Raw genomic sequence first — 25,353 nt, 5'->3', positions numbered from 1 at the left:
CTGGAACTGGAAAGCCCTGAAACTGATTTCACTGGTATGAACTATGCCATTGGAAACCATATAACCTACTTTTGTGTTTTTGATGCAGAAAATATAAATAAAAATGCACTCAACTGCATGTGGTGTGAGCAGGCCCTTAAAGCGGAACTTCCCCATTTGGGTAGAGCTCTGCTTTAAAAAGAACATCAGAGGTAATCTGCAAAGGGATGGATTTACTAATGGCAAAATTTGTTTTTTATGGGGTTAATTTACTAAAGGAAAGGGGGTGGGGGGGGGGGGCTATGCATGGAAGTTTTTTTTTACAAATGTTTTATTTAACCAGAAAGGCAGTTTCCATGTCAACACGGCAATAATAGCTAGTTAATAATACAGTATACAGAATAAAAAGTATGGTCAGCTAGTAGATGAATTCCAGACACACTTTAGAAGGGAATTTTCCCGGAGTTTAGTGAATGGGGTGATGCTCTACTGACTTCAATCATCCAATAATGCGCAAGCAAAGTACTGTGTTTTTTTTTTTCTTTCATTCTCCTTGCAAAGTGGATTCTCAGGCTGGATTCACACCTATGCATTTTTAGTGCTTTTTGCATTTTGCAGATTTGCACTACGGAACGTGTTCCATAGGAAACAATGTTAAATGGACTGTAGTGCAAATCTGCAAAATGCAAAAAGCACTAAAAATGCATAGATGTGAATCCAGCCTCAGACAGCATAAACCCAAGACACGGAAGGTTTTTTGCCTTCATGCATACAACCTTTAGGCTAGATTCACACCTATGCAGCTTTAGTGCTTTTTGCATTTTGCAGATTTGCAATACAGTCCATTTAACATGGTTTTCTATGGAACACGTTCTGTAGTACAAATCTGCAAAATGCAAAAAGTACTGAAAATGCATAGGTGTGAATCCAGCCATAGAACCACTTTGCAAGGAGAATGAAAGAAGAAAAAAAACACGGTACTTTGCTTGCGCATGATTGGATGATGGAAGTCAGTAGAGCATCACCCCATTCACTAAACTCCAGGAAAATTCCCTTCTAAAGTAAACAGCCTATTTGCTTTAGAAAAAAAATAATCTCCCATAGCTCATAATATACATACATTACTGATACTTTCCATGCTGAGACAGAGCTGCAAACAATACAATTGTGTTGAATATAGTACAATGTAGCAATTGTATAAGAGATGCATGTTGTTGTTATTGTCAAAGCTACTGATGCAGAAATAATTTGAATAAAATGATGACACTGATGACTTTTTATATCATACATACACAAGATATTATCTATTTTTGAAGCAGTATTCTTCTAAAAAAACAAAAAACGTGTCTTCCAAGTTTCTAGCAGTCTGCCAGTAGTGAACGATTGGCTGTAGAAGTCAGGGAATCGTATAGATCGGCTATGTGATTGGTCGGGGGCTCCGCTCGGATGACAGATGATGAGTTTAGGGCTTATGATTGCATCAGCTCTCTCCCTTCAGCACCATTAGATCAGCCTCCTGTAGGCATCACACACATAATACATAGACTAGCTCATTACAATCTGTGCTCTCATATAAATACAAGAAATCATTTCATCCATGGATGGGGGGAATTAGCGATGTGTAGTAATGAATGACTTACAGTGTCAGCCGGCTTGTGAAGCTCCTCTGTCAGTCTGTCAGCTCTCCCACACAAGTCCAATGTGCACAGACCTTTGCCTCAATTCCTCTACAAGACAACCTCGCTGACCTGATTGCTATTTCTAACAATCCTGCTGAACCAGCTCTACTCGGGTGGGAGGTGATTGTACACAGCACATTTCTCCGCCACACCATCCAATTACTCCGGTCTACCTTAAATCGTGACGTCACAGGAGCCTGGGACGAAGCTCTGCTCACGTGACCCTGCTGAAGCCATCGGCGGCCATGTTGGAAATGGATGAGGATTTATTCCATTACTCCTGAGAAATAATACTACTACACGATGGACTGTAGACAGGGAGTGGAGTGAGGACAATGCCCACCACTTGTGCAGCATTTGGGTGTTCTAACAATTCTAAAAGAGACAGCCATGTTACGTTTCATAGGTAGGTAACAAATACATGGCTCTGTCATCATCTGTCATTATACTGTTGCCTTATAGCCAATCAGATTCAGCAACTGACTTTATTCTACTGCCCCATAGCCAATCGGATTCATCAACTGTCTTAATACTGTTCCCCCCACAGCCAATCTGTTTTATAATCTGCCTTTATATTGTCTCCCCACAGCCAACCAGATTAATCATCTGTCTTTATATTGTTGCCCCAGAGCCAGTTTTATTATCTGCCTTTATAATATCCCCTCACAGCCAATCAGATTTATCAACTGTCTTTATACTGTTACTCCACAGCCAGTTAGATTCATCATCTGCCTTTATAATGTCCCCCCACAGCCAATCAGATCCATCATTGGTCTTTATACCGTTGCCCAACAGCCAATCAGATTCATCATCTGCCTTTATAATGTTCACCCACAGCCAATCAGATTCATCAGCTGTCTTTATACTATTCCCCCACAGCCAATTAGATGCATCATCTGTTTTTATACTGTTGCTCCACATCCTATTAGGTTCAACATCTGCCTTTATAATGTTCCCCTACAGCCAATTTGATTCATCATCTGCCTTTAATATTTTGCCCCACAGCCAATCAGATTCATCTGCCTTTATAATTTTGCCCCAGTCAGATTTAGACTTTTTAAAGTAATATTAAACTCTCAGTTTTCTAAGAGCTTTCAGCGGCTGATTTAAAAGAGAAGTATGGCTAAAGCTTTTTTGGTCAAACTTCTGCTGTGGGTCACAGGAGTGCACTTACTTTTGTTCTCCTGTAACCCAGCGTTTCTCACTATCAGCTGAGCCCTTCCAGGCTCTGGAAGGATCCTGACATAATTGTTTGGATCCACCCAGCTGTCTGATTGATAGCTGCTTCCAACCCCTTTCCAGTCTGACGCTCCAGTGAGCGCTGGAGGAGTAGAGCAGAGAGCCTGTGACTGACAGAACTGAGCAAGCAGCAGCAATGAATTCTCAGTCTTATAGCAGATGTGGTATTGATGCTGTGGGATAGAGGTGAGTATGGATGGTTTTTTGTATTACCCCAGTCTTATTTTTGAATTGCTTACTGAATACACAACTTATCATTTAATCCTTGCCTGCGTTCCAGTTTAAGGTAATGCCATGACCTTTGCGCCAGGTTTCCTAGCTCAGGGTGGCTCCTTGCTCTTTCAACATCATATGGAGTCACCCTTGCTTGAAGGGACTATAGTTGTCTCCCTACACTGCATGCATCAAGGAAAAACACAGCCCCACAGTCTAGGACAGGGTTTCTCACCCTTGAAAAATTCTGGAGGTACCCCATTCTAAAATTGAAAAAACAAAACGAATAGCTTTACATAATGTAGCAACATTTACCCATATAGGACACCCAAAATTGCAGGCAATTTATTCTTCCAAAGCAACACTGACTAGTGTTCCAGCATTTCTCTTCTCCCTGAATTTCTCTCCCTCACTCAGCTAATGTGGCCCGGTGCTGATGGAGAGGGACAGGAGAGAGGCAGGGGCCAGTCGTCCTCCTTATCAATCAATGACTTCATTGGTTATTAGGATGCAGGCAGCTAGAAGCCTGTGGCTTTGTGTACTAAAAGATCCACCCCCTGGATGGTGTACCATTTTTGGGAAATTTTGCCAATGTACCCCTGAAAAAAACTGAAGATACCCTGATTGAAAAAGGCTGGTCTAGGATAGCAAGGCACTCCCTTATCCCTCCTCCAAGCTAATAGACTGGCTGGAGACTGCACTGTCCACTGTGAAAGCAGCACTGGCCAAGCAGGGGCCAGAAGCATTGAAAATTGTAAACTGTAAGTGCTGAGGTAACAATTTTAACAAATAGCTTTACTGATCAATATTTATTTTTTAATATGTTAAGTTAAAAATGTTGAGGGTTTAAATAAGGAATCTTTTATCCAGCATCGGGTGTTGTACCTCTTCTCCAACGCACATTCTCAGTTAACACATCTTAGTGAATACTAAACCATGTACCAAATCATTTACAAATACATAATGCATACATAAACAGTACTCCATCCTAAGTTCCTAAAATCATGCTTTGCATAAAATCAGATAACAAAAGACTAAACAATACATTAGTATTGTATAGTATCACTAATTGTTCCGTGACTGCCGCCCCTCTCTGCCAATCCCTTCACTGGCTTCCCCTACTCCACCGTGTAAAATTAAAAATGCTAACCAAACATACAAAGCCATCCACAACATTGCCCCCATCTAAATCACCAACCTCATCTGCAGATATCGCCCAAATCGTCCCCTCCACTCCTCCGAGGACTTCCTGCTTTCTAGCTCCCTTGTTACCTCCTCCCATGCTCGCCTTCAAGACTTCTCCAGAGCCTCTCCCATCCTCTGGAACTCCCTGCCCCAATCTGTCCGATCAGCCCCTACCCTGTCCACCTTTAGGAGTTCCCTGAAAACTCATTTATTCAGGGAAGCCTATCCCACATCCACCTAACAACTGTCCCCAAGCCACCCCCATCAAATCATTCTCTGCAGCTATTACCTTTTGTACCACCTCCCTCCTGTACCTTTTGTATTGTACTGTAATTGTGTTGTCCCCCCTGTAAAGCGCTGTGTAAACTGTTGGCGCTATATAAATCGTGAATAATAATAATAATTAGTACTATAAAAATGCATGTAACTGCTCTCCACCTGAAATCACATATAGTATCTAAAATATTAACTGCTTGCAATTAGCAGTCCCTTCTGTCTTACATTATATCATGCATTACACGTTCCTCTGTTACAGGGACAACAGATTTTGGAGAGTTTCCGGAAGATGTTTGTTGGTGGTAAAACTAAAACATGTGTGTGATACAGAGATAGCAGGGAAATAAATGATTTTGGGTAGAGAACAATTTCATGAATTGGAGCACTGCCATTTTATTTATCTTGAATTGTATTAGAACTGTACTTTTATATTGTGCTGCACTTTAAAAACTGTTGGCACTATATCAATTCTGTATAATTTCTTACTAAAGCTGATCTGGGGAAACAAAAATAGGGCCTTGCCATAGGACTGCAACTGCACGGTTTAAATGCTTATTTATTTTACAAACAGCTGCAAAAAGCCTCCATTCCCACTGCATCACTAGACTGGTCCCATAGTTTCTTCTTCCCCATGCTGTTGGGCCACAGATCCTCTGATGTCATCAAGTCTAATGCAGGTACAGACCACTGAAGTGTTAGAGAGTAGAGAGCCAGCGGCCAGGTAGTGGGGGCTAGGTAAGTAAAATTGCTTTTCATGGCCCCAGCCCATTGAAGAAGCATTTAACCCCTAGCCGTGGGGGAAGCCCCACTGCAAAGTTCTGCCTGGGGCTAGGCCATAAACTGACCATAGATGCAGAGGTCAAGTCCTGGGGAAAAAAGTGTGGGAACTCCCACCCAAGATCCACTCGCCCACAAAAAAAAAAAAAGATACGCTCATATGCATATGATTGACAGGTAGATGGAAGCAGAAGCTGTCATGGGGCCCCCTACTGGCAATGCCTGAATGGTCAGGTGTGTGGCACTTACTATTGCAAGCTGTGGCGGCAGCTGCTGGTGTAGCACCTGCCACACAGCTCGCATACTTCAAAGTCTTACAGGACATGGCTGCTAATGGGAACTGAGTTCCTGTTGTGAAAAAAGTACAGGAACTCCGTTCCCAATGCGCCCCCGTAGGACTTGAGCCCTGCATAGATGTAACTCCATTTTACAGGAGTTATATTGTCAGTAGTGCACAACTGGACCTGAAAGAGGGAACAGGGGAAATGGTGGCAATATTAGACAAAGCAGTGACTGGAACTTGAACCTATCACCACAAACAGGGACCTTCCAGAGGCAAGTGTGCCCTAACGTACAAGTGTACTGTACATTCTTACACATTATGGCAAGAGTCCACTTAAGCCATGCTAAATTTAGTACCAGGTTGCATGTAACAAGCTGGATTTAGCAAGGGCTAAGATAATAGGATTTTTGTACTCACCATAAAATCCTTTTCTCTGAAGTTCACTGAATGACACAGCTCCATTAATCTTGACCATAGGGTTTTTGCACCACCTTCAGGAGAGGACTAGGCAGAACAGGTTATACATGTGAAAAAACAGAACTTTCTAGTTCCGCCCAGGGGGCGCTCCCTCCAATAACATCCCCTCAACCTGCTTCCTGCAGCTCAGTACGTCAACAAGCAGTATAACGTAAAACCAATAGGAAGGGCGGGTGCTGAGTCAGTGAACTTCAGAGAAAAGGATTTTACGGTGAGTACAAAAATCCTATTTTCTCTATCATTCACTGACTGACAGCTCTATTAATCTTGACCATAAGGATGTCCCCAAGCAGTGTCATAACGAGGGGGTGGGAACAGCATAAAAAAAAAACCGTCACCCACAACCAAAAGTGCTCCCTCTCAAGGGAGTCACCCCCTATCTAGCCGCATCAGAACTTGGTCAACAATGCAACCGTGCTTTATACTCAAAGTAACTATTTTCTTTAAACAGAAAAAGGAGTGCAGAATTGCAACATTACACAGCAGAACTTTGCGGCCAAAGCAGGCATCAGACGATTCGCTTACATCCACTCTGTAGAAGTTGGTAAAAGTGTGAACGGACGACTAAGTCGCCGCCTTACACACCAGAGCGACTGAGGCTCGATATCGGAAGCCCAAGAGGCCCCAATTGCTCTGGTGGAATGGGCCGTGACAGGAAAGGGGGGCACCTGCCCCTTCAAGGCGTAGGCCTGTACCACATCTGTCTGATCCACCTGGAAATGGTGGTCAACGAGAGCTTTTTCGGACCAGCTACCAAAACGAACAGAGATCTGACTTCCGAAAGGGAGCTGTGGCAGACAAATATATCCTAATAGCCCTGACCACAGCCAGGGAATAATAAAGGACCACCTGTTAGTATGTGTCAGTTTAGGGCACAGAGATGGTAACACCATATCTTCGTTGATATGGAACGCCGAAACCACCTTCGTCAAAAAAAAAGTTGCGGATGCAACACCACCTTATCCTTATGCATAACTAGATAAGGTGACTTACAAGACAAGGCCGCCAGTTCTGAACCCCTCCTGGCTGATGTAAAGGCCACTAAAAAGACCACTTTCTGGGAAAGAGTTAACAAGGGAATTTCTCTGACGTTCTCAAATGGCCGTTTCTGAAGCACCAATAACACCAGGTTCAGCTCCCACGGGGGTAACCGTGGATGCACCGGAGGAACTACATGTCGGACCCCCTGAACCAAAGTGCTCACTAGAGAGTGAGACGCCAGGAGTCGCTGAAAAAAGACAGCCAAGGCTGATATTGGGCCTTTAATGGTGCTTAAAGCCAACTTCTGGTCTACTCCTCGCTGTAAAAACAGCAGGATCCTGGAAACTGAATAGGTGCGCGGATGCCATCCTTTCTCCTCACACATAGAGATGTATGCCTTCCAGGTACGACGGTATATCTTCCAAGAAGAAGATTTCCGTGCTCTTAACATATTTGATAGGCCTCGGTACCTTAGCATCTGACTTTCAACAGCCATGCCGTTAAAACCAGTGATGGTGAAACAAGATGGAGAATCTGACACAGAAGATCCTCTCACAACGGCAGTCACCAGGAAGCCTTCGCAACCAGGCATACTAGGTCGGCGCGCCAGGGACGCCAAGGCCAATCAGTATTACTGGAGCAGCCACCCAAATTCCTGCAGGGTCTGCATGGTGATCGCCACATCCTTTAATTCTGAGGCGGAAGCTGCTCTCAGAAGGAGATCATCCAGAGAACCTACGATTCCGTGTTGTCTCAACAATGCCAAAATTGGAGTCAATACCTTGGTAAAGACTTGGGGTGCTGAAGCCAAGCCAAAAAGGGGGAGCCACAAACTGGTAGTGGGCTTCCCCGACTGCAATTCTGGATCAAGATGCCTTGATGAAGTGCAGCGACTACTGAGCGAACTGATTCCATTCTGAACCTCTGTACTTTAACAAAGCAATTGAGGCTCCATTGATTGTAGTCTCAATTGCCAAGATTGCCAAGATTGTAGTCCCCAAAAAGGAACGGGTATGTCCAAACAGATTGGAGTAAAGCCCCTGGAACCTTTCCAACTCCGGAACAGACACTATCACCCTGCGGCTTAGCAGATCCCATACTGCCCCAATAGGGCCTCCCAGCGAGCCAGGAGTAAGGGTATGCTGGAGAAGAAATCTGTTTAGACCCATTTATCAGATAGCAGAGAGGCCCACGGGGCGGTAACTCCCGAAGGTGACCCCCTCCACCCATAAGAGGGGCGGGGGCAAACCTTTATGCGGTTGGCTCCCCATCGGGGAATCGAACCCTGGTCTGACACGTGACAGGTAGGGATACTCTCCGCTATACTAACGAGGAAGCACTTTTGCTCGCAGGCTTGCAGTTCCAGGGACGCTTTTGTCCCTCAGAGGTCGTCCTGTTGGACTGGGAGATTTAGCCAAAGTCCCGGACAGACGAACAAACCTCTTTTGAGCAGAAAATGAGGGCCCTTGCCTGCGGCGTGGCGCCTTAGTCTTCCTGGCCTGTGGGAGTAAGGTACTCTGCCCACCTGTGACATTCTTAATAATGCCATTCAACGAGGCTCCAAAGAGCCACTCACCAAGGAAGGGTAGATCCGTCAAGGCTTTTTTTTTTTTACTTGTACAACAACCGTGCAATAACTGGTCTGCTAGTTCCACGCAGACGGGAGTAGCCTGCTGCTTCTCCAATTCGCGGTGCAAAAGTTTTGCCCATTCAGTAAGTGTCTGCCACACAAGTGCTGTGGTCAGTACTGGTCGTATTGCTGACCCCCCCCAACCATAAATAAGGAATGGGCCACTGCCTCGGTTCCTGTCCATGGGGTCCTTAAACACAGGAGCCCCCTTTACCGGGATCGTGGTTACTTTATTTAACCCGGATACTGGGGGGTCCGCGAGTGGAGGAGCCAAACATTTAGAAGGTTCTCCTCAAAGGTGTAATGCACCGCCATGCTTTTTGGGACCAAAAAGGTCCGTTGCGGTCACCCCATTTATGTAAATGAACTAATCTAAATAAGTCAGATACGGAAAGACCTTGAGTGTATGGGCTGGCTTACGGGACCCAAAAGGGACCACTACTGAAGCAGAAGGACCTGCTGTATCCTGATCTTCAGAGTATCACGCACAGGAGATTACAAGGATAAGGCTGGGGAGACTACAAGGATAAGGTTATCCAGCCTGTCACCCAGCCGGTTGTTGATAGTAGATCATAGGATCCAAAATCTTGCACAAAAGACAAACTTCTGCAAAAAAATCCCAGGACCGATGGGCCTGCAGGGTTCCTAGGTCCATCTCCTTCACTAGGCAGAAAAAAACTGAGCTGCAGGAGGCAGGTTGGAGGGGATGTTACTGGAGGGACCGCCCCCTGGGCAGAACTATAAAGTTCTGTTTTTTCACATGTATAACATGTTCTGCCTAGTTCTCTCCTGAAGGTGGCGAAACAGCCCTATGGTCAAGATTAATGGAGCCGTGTCAGTCAGTGAACGAAAGAGAAAACGTTTTAAAATAAATTACTAACAGCATTCCACCCCCCCCCCCCCCCCCCAATTTCACCAAGACACCAAGTTTTAGGCCCCATGTAAACGGGACGCTGCTAAACATACATTCAGAGGCAGTTGGACACTTTTTTCAACTGCCCCTGAACTCATTCAATGTTATCCTATGTGACCATGTACACAGTTTGCCGTTTTTAGGCAGTTGCGTTTAACAGTGTTTCTTTAAAAGCAAAAAAATGGGTTCAGAAGCCAAGTATTCCATGTTTTTTTTTTTTAAAGAAACGCTTCTAAATGCAAACCAGACATTTTAAACGTGGGTTACCATCTGTCAAGGTAAATCGTTCAGGACAGGTTGCAAAAACGTCCCCTGTACATAAAGCCTTAAAGAACCACAGCACTTGACATCTCCTTAAAGTGGTTCTAAAGCCTAAACATTTTTTACCTAATACATTCAAGTAAAAAAAATGTTTGAGCAAAAAGTATTGTCCCCTCACACTGACAGTTGGCAGAGTACGCAATGCATCAATGTGCCGGTCTGCAGCAACTCTCTCCCACTCCCCAGCCTCATGGGTTTCACTGAGGCAGCAAGAGCCATTGGCTCCCCCTGCTGCCGGTCAAACCAGTGACAAGACACAGACAATGCAGCTCAAGATTGAGCTTGCAGGTGTGCCATGCTAGGAAGTGCTTTCCTATGGCAGTACACCAAGAAGAGAAGGAGCACTGGCAGGGGCCTGAGAGGAGGAGGATAGGGACCACTCTGTATAAAACCACTGTATAGAGTAGGCAAGTAGAAGCTTCTTTTTTTTTATTATGTGTTTAAAAACACTCAAATGCCAAAAGAGTCTGATGTAGGCTGTAGCTCTTTAATGGAGCAAAGGTAGGAGACATGGGCCTCCGTAGAGGTGAAGTATAATATATCGACTCTTACATTATTTTTTACATTGATTTGATAATGGGAAATAGGCTGTTCACTTTGCAAGGAAAAGGGCTGGGACAAATTCCCTTTTGACCTTCCTGGGCCACATTGGAAGAAGAGGAATGGTCTTGAGCCACACATAAAATACACTAACTATAAGGATAGCTGATGAGCAGAAAAAGTCAGGCAGATCACACGTTAACAATCACTGATATAGATAATGTACCCGAGAAAATAGCTGCTGCCAAAAACTGACAACATGAATAAGACATAAATGTGAAGAGTAGGAAGTTTTTCTTTGGAAAGATAAAAGTTAGAAAAGTCCAGTAAAAAGACATTGTCAAATTTTAATTAGGCTGCGTGCATTTTTTTTTTCCAAACGTGTTTACACTTGGCAAACAAAAAAACAAAAAACCTGGGTGTATTTATATATGTACATAGAGGCAGCCACATTCGTTTATTCTACTCCTTCTCACAATGCAAGTCAATTGAGTTGATTTACTAATAGGAGGGGTGTCCAACCTGCATCCCAAATGTGGCCCAACACAAAAATGTAAAATAAAATAAAATAAATAAAATGTATTTTACGATTTAATGCTGGGACACAGGTTGGACACCCCTCTACTAGTAAATCAATTCCATGGACTCATTGTGAGAAGGAGCAGAAAAGAATAAACCAATATGGCTGCCTCCATGTACATATATAAATACAAACTTTATTTTTTTTAAAGCATTGTAACACATTCCAATCATGACATCACAAATTATCTCTGCTACATGCACCTTACATGTGAAAAAATTGAAGACTTTACAATCAGTTTCATCACCAACATTGGTACCTTGGTAATGACCTTGTAGAAACATTAAATTTTACTGTACCATTTATTTGTCAGATTTCCATCCAACCCAGAGAGACGAAAACTGTGGCTGAGCCTCCTTAACCGAGAACATTTCACCCCAAGTCTGCACACATTTTTATGTTCCAAACATTTTGACGAGGCATGTTTTGACAGAACAGGACAAACCGTGCGTTTGAGAGTTAATGCTGCACCCACAATATTTATCTATCCCGACCATATGCTGGAAAAAGTAAGTATTGTGTACAAGAAATCTTATTTACAATTGCAAACGGAAAACTGGTATGCCGGTATTAAATTCACAACACAAATCTCCCACACTGGGGCAGTGGGACTAGGAGTTTGTGGTGCAGACAACGTTTTTCAATGCCAATGGTCTTGCTGTCCCCCTCAGAACAATGGGTGTTCTTAGAACTGTAAAAGTATATATATATATATATATATATATATATATATATAAATAATATTATATTATATTATATAGGGGGGGGGAGGGATTACCATTTTTGCATTACCAAAAATAAATTTAACTCCAAGTTTAAAACTGCAATAATTATACTCTCATACAGAGCTTTGGTTTTGAGGAAGGTTACTCCCTCAAAACGTGTTAGCCATTTTAATTTCCGCCTGGTCTCCTAGCATCACCGGTCCCTCACAACAGACCTAAGAAATGCGGTTAACTTTTGCATTTGTTGTGATATGTCTATTTACTACATCTGAGTATAATCATTAAGGTTTTTAACTTGGAATACATTTTGGTAATGCACTAGGTCAATGCGCCCTCCCCCTCATTTCCTATATATTATGCAGGTATTAAAGGCTTTACACAGGTTGTGCAACTTGAAGATTAAAAAATAAATAATGTTCCTAAAGCTAGCACATATCACGGTTAGAACATGCACTGCAGGCAAAATGAATGACTTGAACTGTAATCCCCAGGAAAAGGATTCAAGTCACTTGAATATCCAAGTGCTAATTCATCCACGTAGAAAACACATACATTCTGATTACCCTTGATTCAACTTTGCAGCATTATATTGGCCATAAAGTTGTTGTTTTTTTTGTTGTTTTTTAATGGAAAGCTGTGTGTAAACATTAGCTTGAGCTATTGAGCTTTGTCAACAAGTTTTGATGGTGACAATGAAAAACATGGAACGCAGCATTGAGGTTCAGCTGCTGGCTGTGAAAATACAAAATATTGTTAATGATATATTTATCGGTTTCAGAAGAGGCTGTGGCAGCACCCTTTGTTGGCTCAGCTATGGACAGCTGTCTCCTACACTCTCAAATGCACAGCGCAGTCACTAGCAAAGCTGCTCCAGAAGAGCAGTCATCAATCCACCTATTGCAAAACCAAGATGAAGACGCTAGCACAGCTGGTCTGCAGATATACAGGAAAGAAGAAAGTCCGGAATTTGCTGCACTTCAACCTTTATTGAATCTTCTTGTAAAAAACGTCACAATGTGGGGTACAGTGAAAGTGAACACATTTCACACCTACTCAACCTCATGAGTAAGCGCTGCCTGTAGCACAAAAGGCATTAACTTTCACTGTACCCAACACAGTCTGATGTTTACAAGATGATGCAAAAAAGGTTGAAGTGCTGCGAATTCTGGACTTTCTTCTTTCCTGTGACAGCACAGGCCTTCAGATTACACCGCAAGAGCCTCTCCTATATAACCTGCAGGCCCTCCAGGAATATGGAGGAGCCATGGTCCAACAAAGATTACATATAACCAAAAGCAGAAAAGATTGCACAGTGGGGGGCACATCGGCAGCTAGATGCAAGCCTACTTACACTATACAAGAAAAGGGAATGGTTGTTCTAACCCCCCCCATCCATTATTTCTGTATGTATGAATCCAATTTTCCGTTGCTCCCTTTGGTAACTCTCCATGATTTTCAGCAAGCATATACTTGAATGCAATTTCTCATTCTGTTTGCTATTTACTGTATATGCACAATGCTTCCTAAAGGGAATGTGTAGCAGTTTTATACATATTTGCCACTATGGTCAAGAGGTGGTACGTACTTTCATGAAACACTTTGGTACAGAGATTTAAGGAATGCCTGAATCCAATCTTGTGATTAGTTTTACTAGTAATAGAGCTCTAATTCAAGTAACATACAGTGCAGGGAGATCTGTTGTGCTCCAACAGCTGTATCACACGAACACGTGTACCCAAAAAAGCAAATCTATGGGCAGAAAATATCATTTGTGTATCATGATGCAGACTTCATAAAATTAAGATTCTTTTAGCAATAGATTAAGGCAATAGGTCTGAGGTCAACAAATATTTTGCCACTGCCAAATAGGAAATCTTCACTAATCAAGACTCACGGGCCTGATCAGTGCAGTCAGAACAAAGTTTAAAAGGACCTACTAATAGAGAGGGGCAACATCCCAGTAGGAAACGTCAAGGTGGCAATATTTCCTGACTTCTCGGCCGAAATACAGACACGTTGACAGAGCTTTATGGTGGTCAAGCGCAGACTTCGTGACCGTCACCTGAAGTATTCCATGCTCTTCCCTGCGCGTCTGAGGGTGGAACATGATGGCCGGGTGTTGTTTTTTTGAGGACCCTCGCGAGGTCATCTCCTGGCTGGAACGTGGGCCTGCTCATGGCAGGGGCGACTGACCGCACCTTGTTGTACCTGGCCGACCCGGGTCCCTCCTTGCGCGTGGCACTACACGCAATTGAGCAATTTGGGACCTTTTCTGGGTTAAAAATTAATTGGGAGAAATCTCAGATACTACCAATAGACAGTTTCCCACCAACCGAGTCACAAGCCATGTTACCTCTTCAAAGAGTTAGTACCATTAAATACTTTGGGGTACAGGTGTCCAGAATATCGACAGACTACATACATCTAAATATTGAACCCCTTATCTCATATGTGAAAACTAAGCTCAGGATTTGGGCTCGTCTGCCACTGGGAGTATGGGGGAGAATAAACTTAATTAAGATGATTCTACTTCCCAAAATTTTATATGCGATATGGCACTCCCCGACATACCTACCTTTGAAATAATACTCTAGAAGCCCTCCTTAAACCGTTTGTCTGGGGTCCTAACAGACACAAACTGGCATGGCAGGCACTCAAAAACCCTACAGACCTGGGAGGTATGGCGTTGCCTGATCCCCACTTAAATTATATTGCATCCCAATTATACCACATAGACAAGACAGACAGAGAGCGGTTCCTCCAGCTGATGTGCCCCAAGTGGGCCAGATGCACGGAAGATTCACTATATGTGATAATAGGCCCCGGAAATGCTGGCTTGCGGAGCGGGGAGAAGGCCCTATTGCGACAATACAGGCGTGTATGAGACATCGCTTCTGCCAAGCTGGAGATTCTCCACTATAATGATATTACCCCATTATGGCACAACAGGACCCTACTTGAGTTCTGGCGAATCCCGGATGTGGATTGCTGGTCCGCTTATGGAATTTTCTACCTACAAAAGTTAGTTGCGCATGGGACCCTAAAAACTTTTCACGCACTCAAAGAAGAATACAACCTTCCTGATCACATGTTCTTCAGATACTTACAAGACAAACATGCAACCCAAAATCAATTTCTACCATCCCCTCCTCAACCCACTCCAGATGCAATCATGGCGATAGTCAAAAATACGGATCCTCAAAAGCTCATATCGGCATTTTATAACATGCTCTCCACTCCTGTCACAACTAAACTAGCGTATGGTCTTAAGCCTCGCTGGGAAAGGGCGGTGGGACCTATAGAGGATGAGGAATGGGGGGAAGCCTTGGCACTTTGTAAAACGGTTTTGCCAAAGCTCTCGGACACTGACCCAAACCTATATAATCCATCAGGCGTACCTCACTCCCCTTAGGGTAGCCAGATACAGAAACTCTCAGTCCAATTTGTGGCCAATGTGTGAGAGGGAGACAGGCACGTTTATCCACCTGCTATGGTCATGCACCAAAATACAGGGACTTTGGACACAGATAGTGATGTGCCTTCTAGAACTCATGCCAGACTCGACTGGCAGGTGCACAAAGGGATTTCTGCATGAGACGCTATGCATAGCGTGTAAGGTAATAGCTAGAAAATGGATGAGGACTTGCCCTCCGAACATAGCAGACTGGAAGGCAGAAATAAACAATACCCTCCCATATAAAAAAAAAAATTATATACACTAATAGAGGATGTCCTGAGAAATACTATAAAATCTGGGACAGGTGGCTGTGGGAGTCCGACACTTGCTTATAACCTGACCTATGCACTGCGCACGGGAAAGTAGATGACACGTGGATTACCAAGCCCATGGGTGACAAAGCGAGTCCCAATATAGTGAAACCATGTTCTTATTTATCCCATGTATTCCCTTGATATGATATGATGTGATGATAAAGATCTGAGATGTAGAGACAACTGTTACTTGAAGTCATGTATGATATGTACCATACCTGAAACTGTACACTACAACATGTATGCACTGTAAACAAAATAAAACCTGTTGATTTAAAAAAACTGTATTACCCAACGGGAGTCAATGCAAAAGAAAAAAAAAAAAAAGCATAACTGCCACGTATATATCCCTCTGAATCACCTCTCTACTGGAGAAACTGAGGAAACACTGGAACTCTGCTCCATATTTGGTGACAATGGACCAACCTATTCAAATTCTGAGCAGGTGTTGCTCTTCTGGTTACCTCCATGACTAATGTTCTATTTAGCCCTACTCCTCATATGGTTCTACTTGGCATGGAATGAATCTTCCCTGTGGCCTCCCTGCTCTCAAACCATTGTAACCCACATCTTTATAGCTGCATGTTTAGCTATTGCCAGAAAATGGAAATGTCCCCACCCACCTTAAAGCACAGAAGTTATCACAATCCTAAACACACACTTCCACCTTTCGCTAGAGCACACCTTCAAATGGCGAAAATTCCTAACCAACTGGCTTACTGACCCTGGTCCTCTACCTTAGACCTACCACCTCTAAATGATTATATCTCCCCAACAATCACATTTACCGGGGGAACCCCAATTCATGCCAATCAGACCATCTTTGGATAATTGTCCTCCCTCTCGCGCCTCACCATTGACATGTGTGGAAATCGCATTACCAACAACTTTTATTGTTTCTTCTCTTACTTCTACTACGTGTGCTTAATTGTATTAATATATTCTGTTAAAGCATTGATGTTTGCCTATAACTCCATTAGCTGTCCTCCTACTGGTGTACCTCTATTGTGCATTGCTTTTTTCTTCATTTGACTTCTATTTATAAGAAGGCCGGCCGCAGGCGGGCCTGAGTTTGTAGGAGGAGTCGGGGGGTATTTAAACCCGCCGTCCTCCTCCTTGCTCCTGTCGGCGTGTTTGGTGTTTTTTGCGGTTGTTCGTCATTTCCGGCACGTCTCCACGAGGTCTCGGCGTCTTCGGCGATTTCCGGCGGCATTCGGCTGTTTCCGTCGGCATTTCGGCTGCTTCCGTCGGCATTTCGGCTGCTTCCGTCGGCATTTCGGCTGCTTCCGTCGGCATTTCGGCTGCTTCCGTCAGCAATCGGCTGGTTCCGCCGGCGGTCGGCTTTCCCCGTTCTTCGGCTCTTCCCGGTTCCTCTCGCCCATCCTCGGCTCCGCGCGGAGTTTCGGGCAGGTCATTTGTCGCCTCTTCACAAAGGAAGTGGTGAGGCATGGGGAAAGGTGGGGATGGGGTTTTTTGTGTGCCGGAGTAGTGACGTCTGGGTTTGTGGCCATAGGGGGTATGGGGGTGGGGGGGAGCGGTATTAGGTAAAAAAAAAAAAAAAAAAAACAGAGGATAAAAAAAAAAAGGAAAATGCAAGCAAGGAAAAGTAAAAAAAAAAGAATATAAAAGGGAAGTTTTTTAAGGGGAGGTATGCATTGTGGCCGTAAGGGGCATATAGGGGGGGGGGGGGGGGTGGTCATTGGGAAGTTTTAAAAAGGGGGAGAGGTTAATGGATGCTATGGAATGTTTGGAATTAAAGAGGACATAATTAGGCTCATGGTATGGGGAAAAGGAGAAACCGCGTATCATTGGGGTACATGTTACTTGCGGGGGGGGGGGGGGGGGGGTTTGGTAGGGGGGCTGTTTCTGGCCATATATGGTTGGGCAATTCACCCACTCAACGGGGGAGGGGTCAGGTTCTTACGCAGCCAGTGTTGTGGTTTTGTTCCATATAACTTGTTTTCTCTGCAGGTGGGAGTCTCACGTCTTTCAGTTTCTCGTTGCTGGTCAAGGTTTTTCCTCGTTTCCTGTTAATCTATCTATTCCCTCGTTGCAGTAAGTGTTGGGAGGGTGGGTCACCCACGTTGGGGTTCGAGTGTTTTTCATGTCAGAGGCTCGTAGGTTGGGGGGGTTTCAGTTTGTTCGGGGGGTGGGGGGGTTGAGGTTTCCCGGTCAGGTTACTCAGGCCAAGGGTTGGTTGGGGGTGGGCTGTCACACCACTGCGGGGTCACCCACCACGTCTGTGGGTGTCATACGGTTTGAGATGTTTGTTTTTAATTGTCTTGAGCAGTGGCAAGTCTCCTCAGCCGTTTAGTCACATCAGGGCTCGTTCATGTTTTTGATGGGTAAGTTTCATTCATTACCTGACACGTTTTCAGGTTCGTAGGTTGGGTCTTTACGTTTCATGCACGCTCGTAAAGTCTGTCATGGTTTTCAGTTCCGTTCATATTTTTGTTGTAGGGCAGGCATCAGGGGCCAGTCACAAGCCTTGTTCTGTCTGGGTTGGAGGTGCTCGAAGGTAAGTCAGGTTTGGGATTGTGGTTCTCTTGGGTTCTCATTTCCTCGTTTTGTGGCTTATTCGCTGCAACGCTATGTTTCTATCTCATGGTTAGGTTTAGCGGGTGCAGAGGTTCGTTTTAAATGGGCTTAGGGCAGGTGGCAGGTCTCCTCACCCGGTAGTTGGTTTTAGTGGCAGGAAGCCTGTCACGCTTTCAGGTTCAGGAGGCCTGAGTTTTCGTTTTTAATTAGCCTACTTTTCTCGGCCTCCGGTAAGTTAGGTGGGTTCTGGTCTTGGAAGGTCGCGTTTTGGGGGGGGGTGCTTCGGCTCAGTTGGTGGTCGGTGAAAGGGATCGTTAGGTGTTGTTGTTTTCATACTTGTTTTATTTAGGATATGTTTTTGTTCATTTAAGAGATGTCGCAGGCTGCGGATATCGGAGATTTTGCTTCCATTCGCATCAGGGCAGCTCGCCTTCAATGAGGACCTGGACTGTCCCGAGATTGATGGCAGAATTGCGTTTTAGGGGGATCTCTTTCTCTGCTTCAGCCCGCAAGGCGGAACTTTTTAGACTTTTGTTCCCCACCTCTTCAGGTTCTGGCGTGGAGCAGGCCACCCTGTGTACGGTGTCCTCTTCCCTTTCCCAGATCCAGGCTACCCTTAGCTCGTTGGCAGGTTATTTTCAGGAATTACGGGCCAGGGTGGAGGTGCTGGAGTCCAGTCCTAATCCGACCCCTGTGGATCTGGCGGCTTCTGGGATTACAGCAGAAGCTGAGGTTCCCATGGTGTTGGGGCCGGCTCAGGTGGCGGCAGGTACTAGTTCGGATGTCCCTTCGGTCACCCCAGCCCACTTTATCCCGGGGAATCTCAGGAGGGATATTTTGGAGGGCAAGGATGTTAATCTGGCTTCCTTGTTGATTGCTGCTCATGATGTTGCTGACAATAAGTCTTATGCTTGCGGCGATGTGTTAGTTATCATCAAGTCCAGGGACCATAGGTTAAACCGCAAGCTCTCGATCCCTGAGTTTATGCTGGCATTCAGTATGTTCAGCGACAATGTTTGCTCGATGAGTCCCCACAGGAGGGAGGAGTTGGATCATTATTTGTATGCGGTGGTAGAGTTGGGTCACAAATTTGGGGGAACGGCTTTTTATGACCATCTGCTAAAGCTGCGGCCATGTTTTCTCAGCATCAGGTGGTCACTAACTGGAGTAGTGTGGATACTATTAATACTATTATACTATACTATTTTGCCGGTTTGAGGTCTCCTGTCTGCGCCACTTGCCAGTCTTCATCTCACACAGCCTTCTGGTGCCCCAACACTGAGTTCCCTGTTCTCCCGGGCACTTCTAGGGGTTTCCCCAGTGCTCTGCCAGCCACGGCTCAGTCTGCCACTGTTCACAAGCTGGGGCGGCCTGTTCAGTATCTGGGAAAGTCGCAGATTTGTAATAATTTTAATTACGGAGTTTGTAATTAGTCAATGTCAATCAGTCAATGTCGATCAGTCAATGTCGATTGTAGCAGGTTTGCTCTGGTTGTTTCAGGGCCCATCCTAAATCTGCTTGCTCTTTCAGGCAGGGCAAGCGTAGCCGACTGAGCCAGGTCAATGTGGATTTGTTGGAGTTTTGGTTGATCACTCACCCTTCTCCTACATCCAGGGTTTTTTTGGTGGATGGGTTTACGGAAGGTTTCCATACGGGTTTTGTTGCGCTGCCTACAAGCACGTTTGAGAGTCCCAATCTTAGGTCCGCTATGGTGGATTTGGGGGCGATAGACACCTTGCTGCAGTCCGAGCTGGACAAGGGGTTCATCATTGGTCCCTTTTGGGTGTCTCCTTTTCAGCATTGGAGGGTCAATCCTTTGGGGTTGGTGAAGGGGAAGTTTTCTAATAAATTACGTTTGATTTACGATTTGTCTGCCCCTCATTGCTCCGCGGTGCCTAGTTTAAACTCCTTAATCCCATCAGAGGAATTTTCTTTGAAATATGCTTCAGTAGATCAGGCCATCCAGCGGATCATCGAGGTGGGGAGGGGCGCCTGGCTGTCCAAAGCAGACATTGCGGACGCGTTCAAGCTCCTTCCGATCATGCCGTCGCTCTGGCAGTGGCATGGGGTGAAGTGGAGGGGGCTGTACTATTTCGCTACCAAGCTCACCTTTGGTTCGAAAAGCAGTCCTTGGTTGTTTGATGCGTTCGCGCAGGCCCTGGCTCGGATTCTCGTTCATGTGGAGGGATGTCACGAGGTCATCCATTACCTGGATGATTTCCTCCTCATTGAGAGTCCTGGGCCAGCTCCTGTGGATCTGCGCAAGTTGTGCTCTGTTTTAATGGCTCTCAATGTCCCGCTGGCTGTCAAGAAGTTGGAAGGCCCGGCTACGGCATTGACCTTTTTAGGGATCGTACTGGACTCCAAGGCCTTGCAGGCCAGTCTCCCAGCTGACAAGCTGGTCAGGATTAGGGAATGTATTCATACCTTCTCGTTCTCACAGTCTTGTTCCAAGGTGGAGTTGTTATCGTTATTGGGTATGTTGAACTTTGCGATGAGGATTATTCCGCAGGGAAGAACTTTTATTTCTAGGTTGTTGGCGTTATTACCATCGGCCCCGGATTCGGACTCCCGCATCAAGCTGGATACTGCCGCGCTTGTGGATCTGCGCATGTGGGATCATTTCCTCCGGCATTGGAACGGGGTTGCCATGTTCACTCCGGCGGCATCCCTTTCCTCTACTCGGGTGGGATCGGATGCGGCTGCCACGGTAGGTTATGCTGCCATTTTTGGCACCCATTGGTTGGCCGGACCATGGCCGGAGGAGATTTTGGCCATCCCAGGGTTTACAGATTCTTCTGCCTTGTTTGAGATCTTCCCCATAGTGGCAGCGGCCCAGGTGTGGAGTGGGTCTTGGTCGGGGCAGACGGTGGTGTTCTCCACGGACAATTTGGTGGCCGTGGAGATTATCAACAAAGGCAGGTCCAGGTCTTTGATCATCATGTCCTTTATGCGCAGGTTAATTTGGTTGTCCTTACAGTTCCATTTCCATATACTTTGCAAATTCATCAGTGGGGTGGGGAACGTTGCGGCAGATGCTTTGTCACGGCTCAACTTCCCACTATTCTTCCAACAGGTCCCAGATGCAGACGTTTTCGCCACACCTTCCCCGCAGCCGTCACTGTTGAGGTTGGACTGAAATCCCATTTACTGGACGCTGCAGCACTGATCAATGTGTCGTTATCAGCAAACACCAGGAAGGCGTATGCCTCGGCCTGGAATACTTTCCAGATTTTTCCGGTCTCGATTTCCGTTTTTCGATGGGTATGATGTAAGTTTTCTGCTGGCGTTTGTGGCATACTGCCACTCCCAGTTGAAGTTGTCTCATGGCACCATCAAGACTTATTTGGCAGGGGTTCAGCACCACCTGTCCCTGCAGGATCCGAATAAATCATCCATCTTTTTGGCGCATGCTGTTAAGGCTATTCTGAGGGGCATCCTGAGGAGCAGCCCCCCTACTTCGGTCAGGAGACTACCGGTCACAGGGCCCATTTTCCGGGGCATGTCAGAGCTACTGCACAGGCTGCCTTTTGGGAGGTTCCTCAGTTTAGTCCTTAAGGCTGCCATCTATTTGGCTTTTTTTGGGTTCCTTAGGCCGGGGGAAGTTAACCCGTACTGGCCCGGGTTCACGGGTACTCACTGTAGGTCTTTTGGTTAGGCTTCCGGACCATTACAGGTTGCATTTGCCTGCATGTAAAACTCAGCAGTTTGGGGCTGGTACGGATGTGAGGTGTTTTAGTACCGGCGGTGCCTGGTGCCGTGGCAGTCTTGGATCAACTCGGGTCATTGGTTGCGGGCAAGCCGAGGGACAGCCCGTTGCTACCCTTTCCTCATGCTCCCCTCACCATGGCACAGTTCACCAGGCATTGCCGGATGTTATGGTCTAATCTAGGTTTAAACCCGGCAGAGCTTTCAGCCTATTCTTTTAGGATAGGGGCGGCTTCTCGTCAGGAGATTCCGGCCCATGTAATTAAGAAGTTGGGGAGGTGGAACTCTGCAGGTTTCACTAGATACATCCCGGATCCGCAGGTTGAGATGGCTCAGGCTTTCAGACATTTAACTGACTGATGTTATGGTTTTGGTTAATAAACTTGTTTGTTAAACTACCCTATTGTCTTCATTTTTTTGCCCCCTTTAGGTATACTGACTACATGATCTTTCGGCACACCCCAACTCTTTTCCCTTTGTGCTCTTTCATATCATTCTCTCGTGATCTCGTTGAGACTCGGAGTACAAATAAGAAGGCCGGCCGCAGGCGGGCCTGAGTTTGTAGGAGGAGTCAGGGGTATTTAAACACACCCTCCTCCTCCTTGCTCCTGTCGGCGTGTTTGGTGTTATATATGAAAGGGGAAAATGAGTTTTGTTGCATATGGACAGTTGGTGGGTGTACTGAAATAATCGCTAGCTAGGGGTAAACTGCTAAACGCTGGGATGCAAAGGAGACCTGACACTCAGATCAGAACACTTCCTGATGGCTCCCTATGAAAAAGTCAATGTTAATCAATAATAGAGGTTACTTGGGTCTAATTTCCAATTATTTTTGTGTCTACAGATAGCACTCCTAAAGAAAGCAGCCACTACAAAACTAAGCCAGCAGCCTCCTCCACCACTGTACTCTCTTGACAGCCAGAAACAAACAGCAACTCACTATGATCATGCCTATTGCCTTCCAAGCCCTGCTGACATAAAGAAAAAAATCTGGGAACTTGAAAAGAAACTGGAACTTGCCCACAAGAAAATAAAAATATATCAACAGAGGGAACGAAGAGTAAAGGGAAAATGCTTGCTAGATGATATTAATCCAGATTTAAACAAGGGGTCAAGAGCCACAAACCAGGAAGTGGTATGTGAACAGAAAGAAGAGACCAGAACAAATCTTAGGACAATGGTATAAAAGGAAAATGTCTATTTATACTAGGACTCTACAACCCATAGTGCATTATTCAGGAAATGCTAGTTTTATATTTAGAGCCCTTTCACACTGAGCTGCGAGGGACATCGGCGGTAAAGCCGAGTCATTTTTAGCGTCGCTATTCAAGTGCTAGCGGGGCGTTTTTAACCCCCAGCTGGGGGGGGGGGAGGGCAAAAAGGGGTTGGAGCGGCGTTTTGCCGGCAGGATCACAGTGCTGCCCCTTTGATTTCAATGGAGAGCAACGGTGAGTTCACTGCTCCTTTACCACTCCAAAGAAACTGCTGTCCTCCCAAGCCTATTTTTTTTTATATAAATGTAGCGTTTTTCTTAATCTAGATATTTACTTAGAAGCCACCCAAAAAATATTTTCTGAAAAATAAAAACCCGGGAGGAAAAAAAAAAAAAAGTTAGTTGTTGCAATTTTCTGTCACATATTTGCATAGCTGTTTTTCAAACACAAATGTTGTGGAGAAAATACATGGCCGGTTCACAATGCTGCGATGTGGGAACCCTTCAAATCCACTGCGGATTCCCAGCATGTCTCCAGGCAGCAGGTCACACTGTCCTATGCAAACTGCTGGGAGTGTCAATTTAAAAACGACACCCCCAAATCAGTTTGCATATCGCAGCGAGATCTGCAAATTCGGACAGGAATCTTATTGCATGGGTGTGAACCACCATGCGATCTGATTCGGCTGTGGACCAAAAGGGTCCCGTGTGAGTTTGGTCCGAATTCAGCCACACTATCTGTATGGCTGAATTCGCATTGCACGGACATCACATGTGATTCGGACCGCAGTGCGAATCACATGTGATCTTGCACCACGCAGCAGTGTGAACCTGCCCCAAACACAAAAAATAAATAAACCCACACCATCTCCAAGGATTGCCTGGTGTTTGCATAGACCTGTCAGAAGTGACTCATGCAGATATTCGATGAGCAGACAGAAAATCATAATGGGTAAAAAGATCAAAGTACAGAAAAGTTATTCTTTGTTCATTTCAGAGGTTTAGAACTTTAAAATTCAGTTATGATACAAGAATTATGGAAATACAATTTTTTTATTTTATTTATTTATTGAACCGCACACACCTATAGCAAGATGTGAACCATTTATTCGCAAGCACTTGAAAACAATTAGACCCTTTCTATACCCAACGCTGTTATCCATTGCGCAGTGCATTACATGCAATCTCACCATGTCCAACAAATGACTAGTGTATTCTTGCAGATTCCGAGAACCAAGGGGTTTAGTTAAATCTTAAAGCTTGATAGCCGTTTTCCTTCAGATGCCAGTATTTTGGCAAAGCGATGTATTAATCTTTATAAAAAGGACACCTATACACTAAACTAGAAGGCTTATACATTCATACAACAGCTTAATATTGAACTGGCATGTAAAAACTTATCTGCTTAATTAAGGTAATAATAAACATATTTTGTATTCTTAAGTGTATGGGCAGTGTCAAAGAAAGGCTAAGGTTCATTTTAGCCAGTCAATAAGTGCCCTTGTTTATTGAAATATGCAGCTATAAATGCTTCACAGCAGATTAATTCTCTTAAAGCGGACCTCCACCCTGAAGTGGAAGTTCCGCTCACCTGATCCCCCCCCCCCCCCCCCCGGTGCCACAATTGCCACCTTTCGGGGGGGGGGGGGGGGGGGGGAATATAATCCAGGTATCTGCACCCACATTCCCGGGACAAACTAGCCGCAGATGCGTGCACCCCCCCCCCCCCCCCGTTGTGTTCTGGGAAACACAGTTCCCAGGACACAGTGGGGACCAGTGGAGACGTGCAGCACGACGCACGCATGCGCAGTAGGTAACTGGGCAGTGAAGCCACAATGCTTCACTTCCCAATTCCCTGACAGAGGATGGCAGCGGAGAGACGCACGATTGCTTGTCATCTGCCGCCATCGCTGGACCCTGGGACAGGTAAGTGTCAATTTATTAAAAGTCAGCAGCTGCAATATTTGTAGCTGCTGGCTTTTAATATTTTTTTTTAAGGGTGCAGCTCCTCTTTAAAGAAGAGCTCCAAGAATTACTTTTGGCAAGGACCAGGGAAGGCCAGTGTAACGTGTTAACATCTTTGTGCTGCCCTTTGCAGTAAATATTCTGCTGTGACTGTACAATTAGCAAACCACTTCTGGTCTGAGCATATGTGATCAAAGTAGCTGGCACAAGACACGAATAGAGAGGATTTGTTTAATTTAATTAAAATGCGAAAGGACCTGGAAGTAGGCTTATTGTATGTACCCAATCTCTTCCATTAAACCACTCTAACAAAGAAGCTCCTGGCACAATGAAGGGAAGTCCTTCTAGCCAGTAAGTGTG

The 25,353-nt window shown here is 45.1% G+C and overlaps 2 protein-coding genes across 3 annotated transcripts in view; one reads left to right on the top strand and one right to left on the bottom strand.

Annotated features, from left to right (window-relative positions):
- The window catches only part of PSPH (phosphoserine phosphatase), a 33,528-nt gene extending 31,761 nt beyond the window's left edge, over positions 1-1,767 (bottom strand). Inside the window, exon 1 of one of the 2 annotated variants that reach the window (XM_077482335.1) lies at positions 1,620-1,767. The gene's annotated coding sequence lies outside the window, so the exon portion shown is untranslated. The remainder of the gene's footprint in view (positions 1-1,619) is intronic. The other variant, XM_077482334.1, reaches the window with a different exon arrangement.
- LOC143983078 (THAP domain-containing protein 2-like) lies at positions 1,759-24,678 on the top strand. Its single transcript, XM_077482336.1, has 3 exons — positions 1,759-2,064; positions 11,387-11,582; positions 22,660-24,678. The coding sequence occupies exons 1-3, from the start codon at positions 1,994-1,996 to the stop codon at positions 22,999-23,001; spliced, it is 609 nt and encodes a 202-aa protein (XP_077338462.1). The 5' UTR covers positions 1,759-1,993; the 3' UTR covers positions 23,002-24,678.
- Positions 24,679-25,353: the final 675 nt, after the last annotated feature.

This window comes from Lithobates pipiens, unplaced genomic scaffold (genome assembly GCF_037356315.1).
Source record: "Lithobates pipiens isolate NorthernLeopardFrog02 unplaced genomic scaffold, aLitPip1_a1.2 Scaffold_16, whole genome shotgun sequence".
Lineage (NCBI taxonomy): Eukaryota > Metazoa > Chordata > Amphibia > Anura > Ranidae > Lithobates > Lithobates pipiens.
The sequence above is the reverse complement of the archived record's forward strand: the minus strand, read 5'-3'. Positions and strand labels throughout refer to the sequence as shown.

What these genes read in the sequence shown, in the direction of transcription:
- LOC143983078 (XM_077482336.1), top strand. Translation starts at nt 1,994, where the DNA reads ATGCCCACCACTTGTGCAGCATTTGGGTGTTCTAACAATTCTAAAAGA. An exon ending in AGCCATGTTACGTTTCATAG is followed by an intron (nt 2,065 to 11,386) that starts GTAGGTAACAAA and finishes TTTATTTGTCAG; the next exon opens with ATTTCCATCCAACCCAGAGA. An exon ending in CCGACCATATGCTGGAAAAA is followed by an intron (nt 11,583 to 22,659) that starts GTAAGTATTGTG and finishes TTGTGTCTACAG; the next exon opens with ATAGCACTCCTAAAGAAAGC.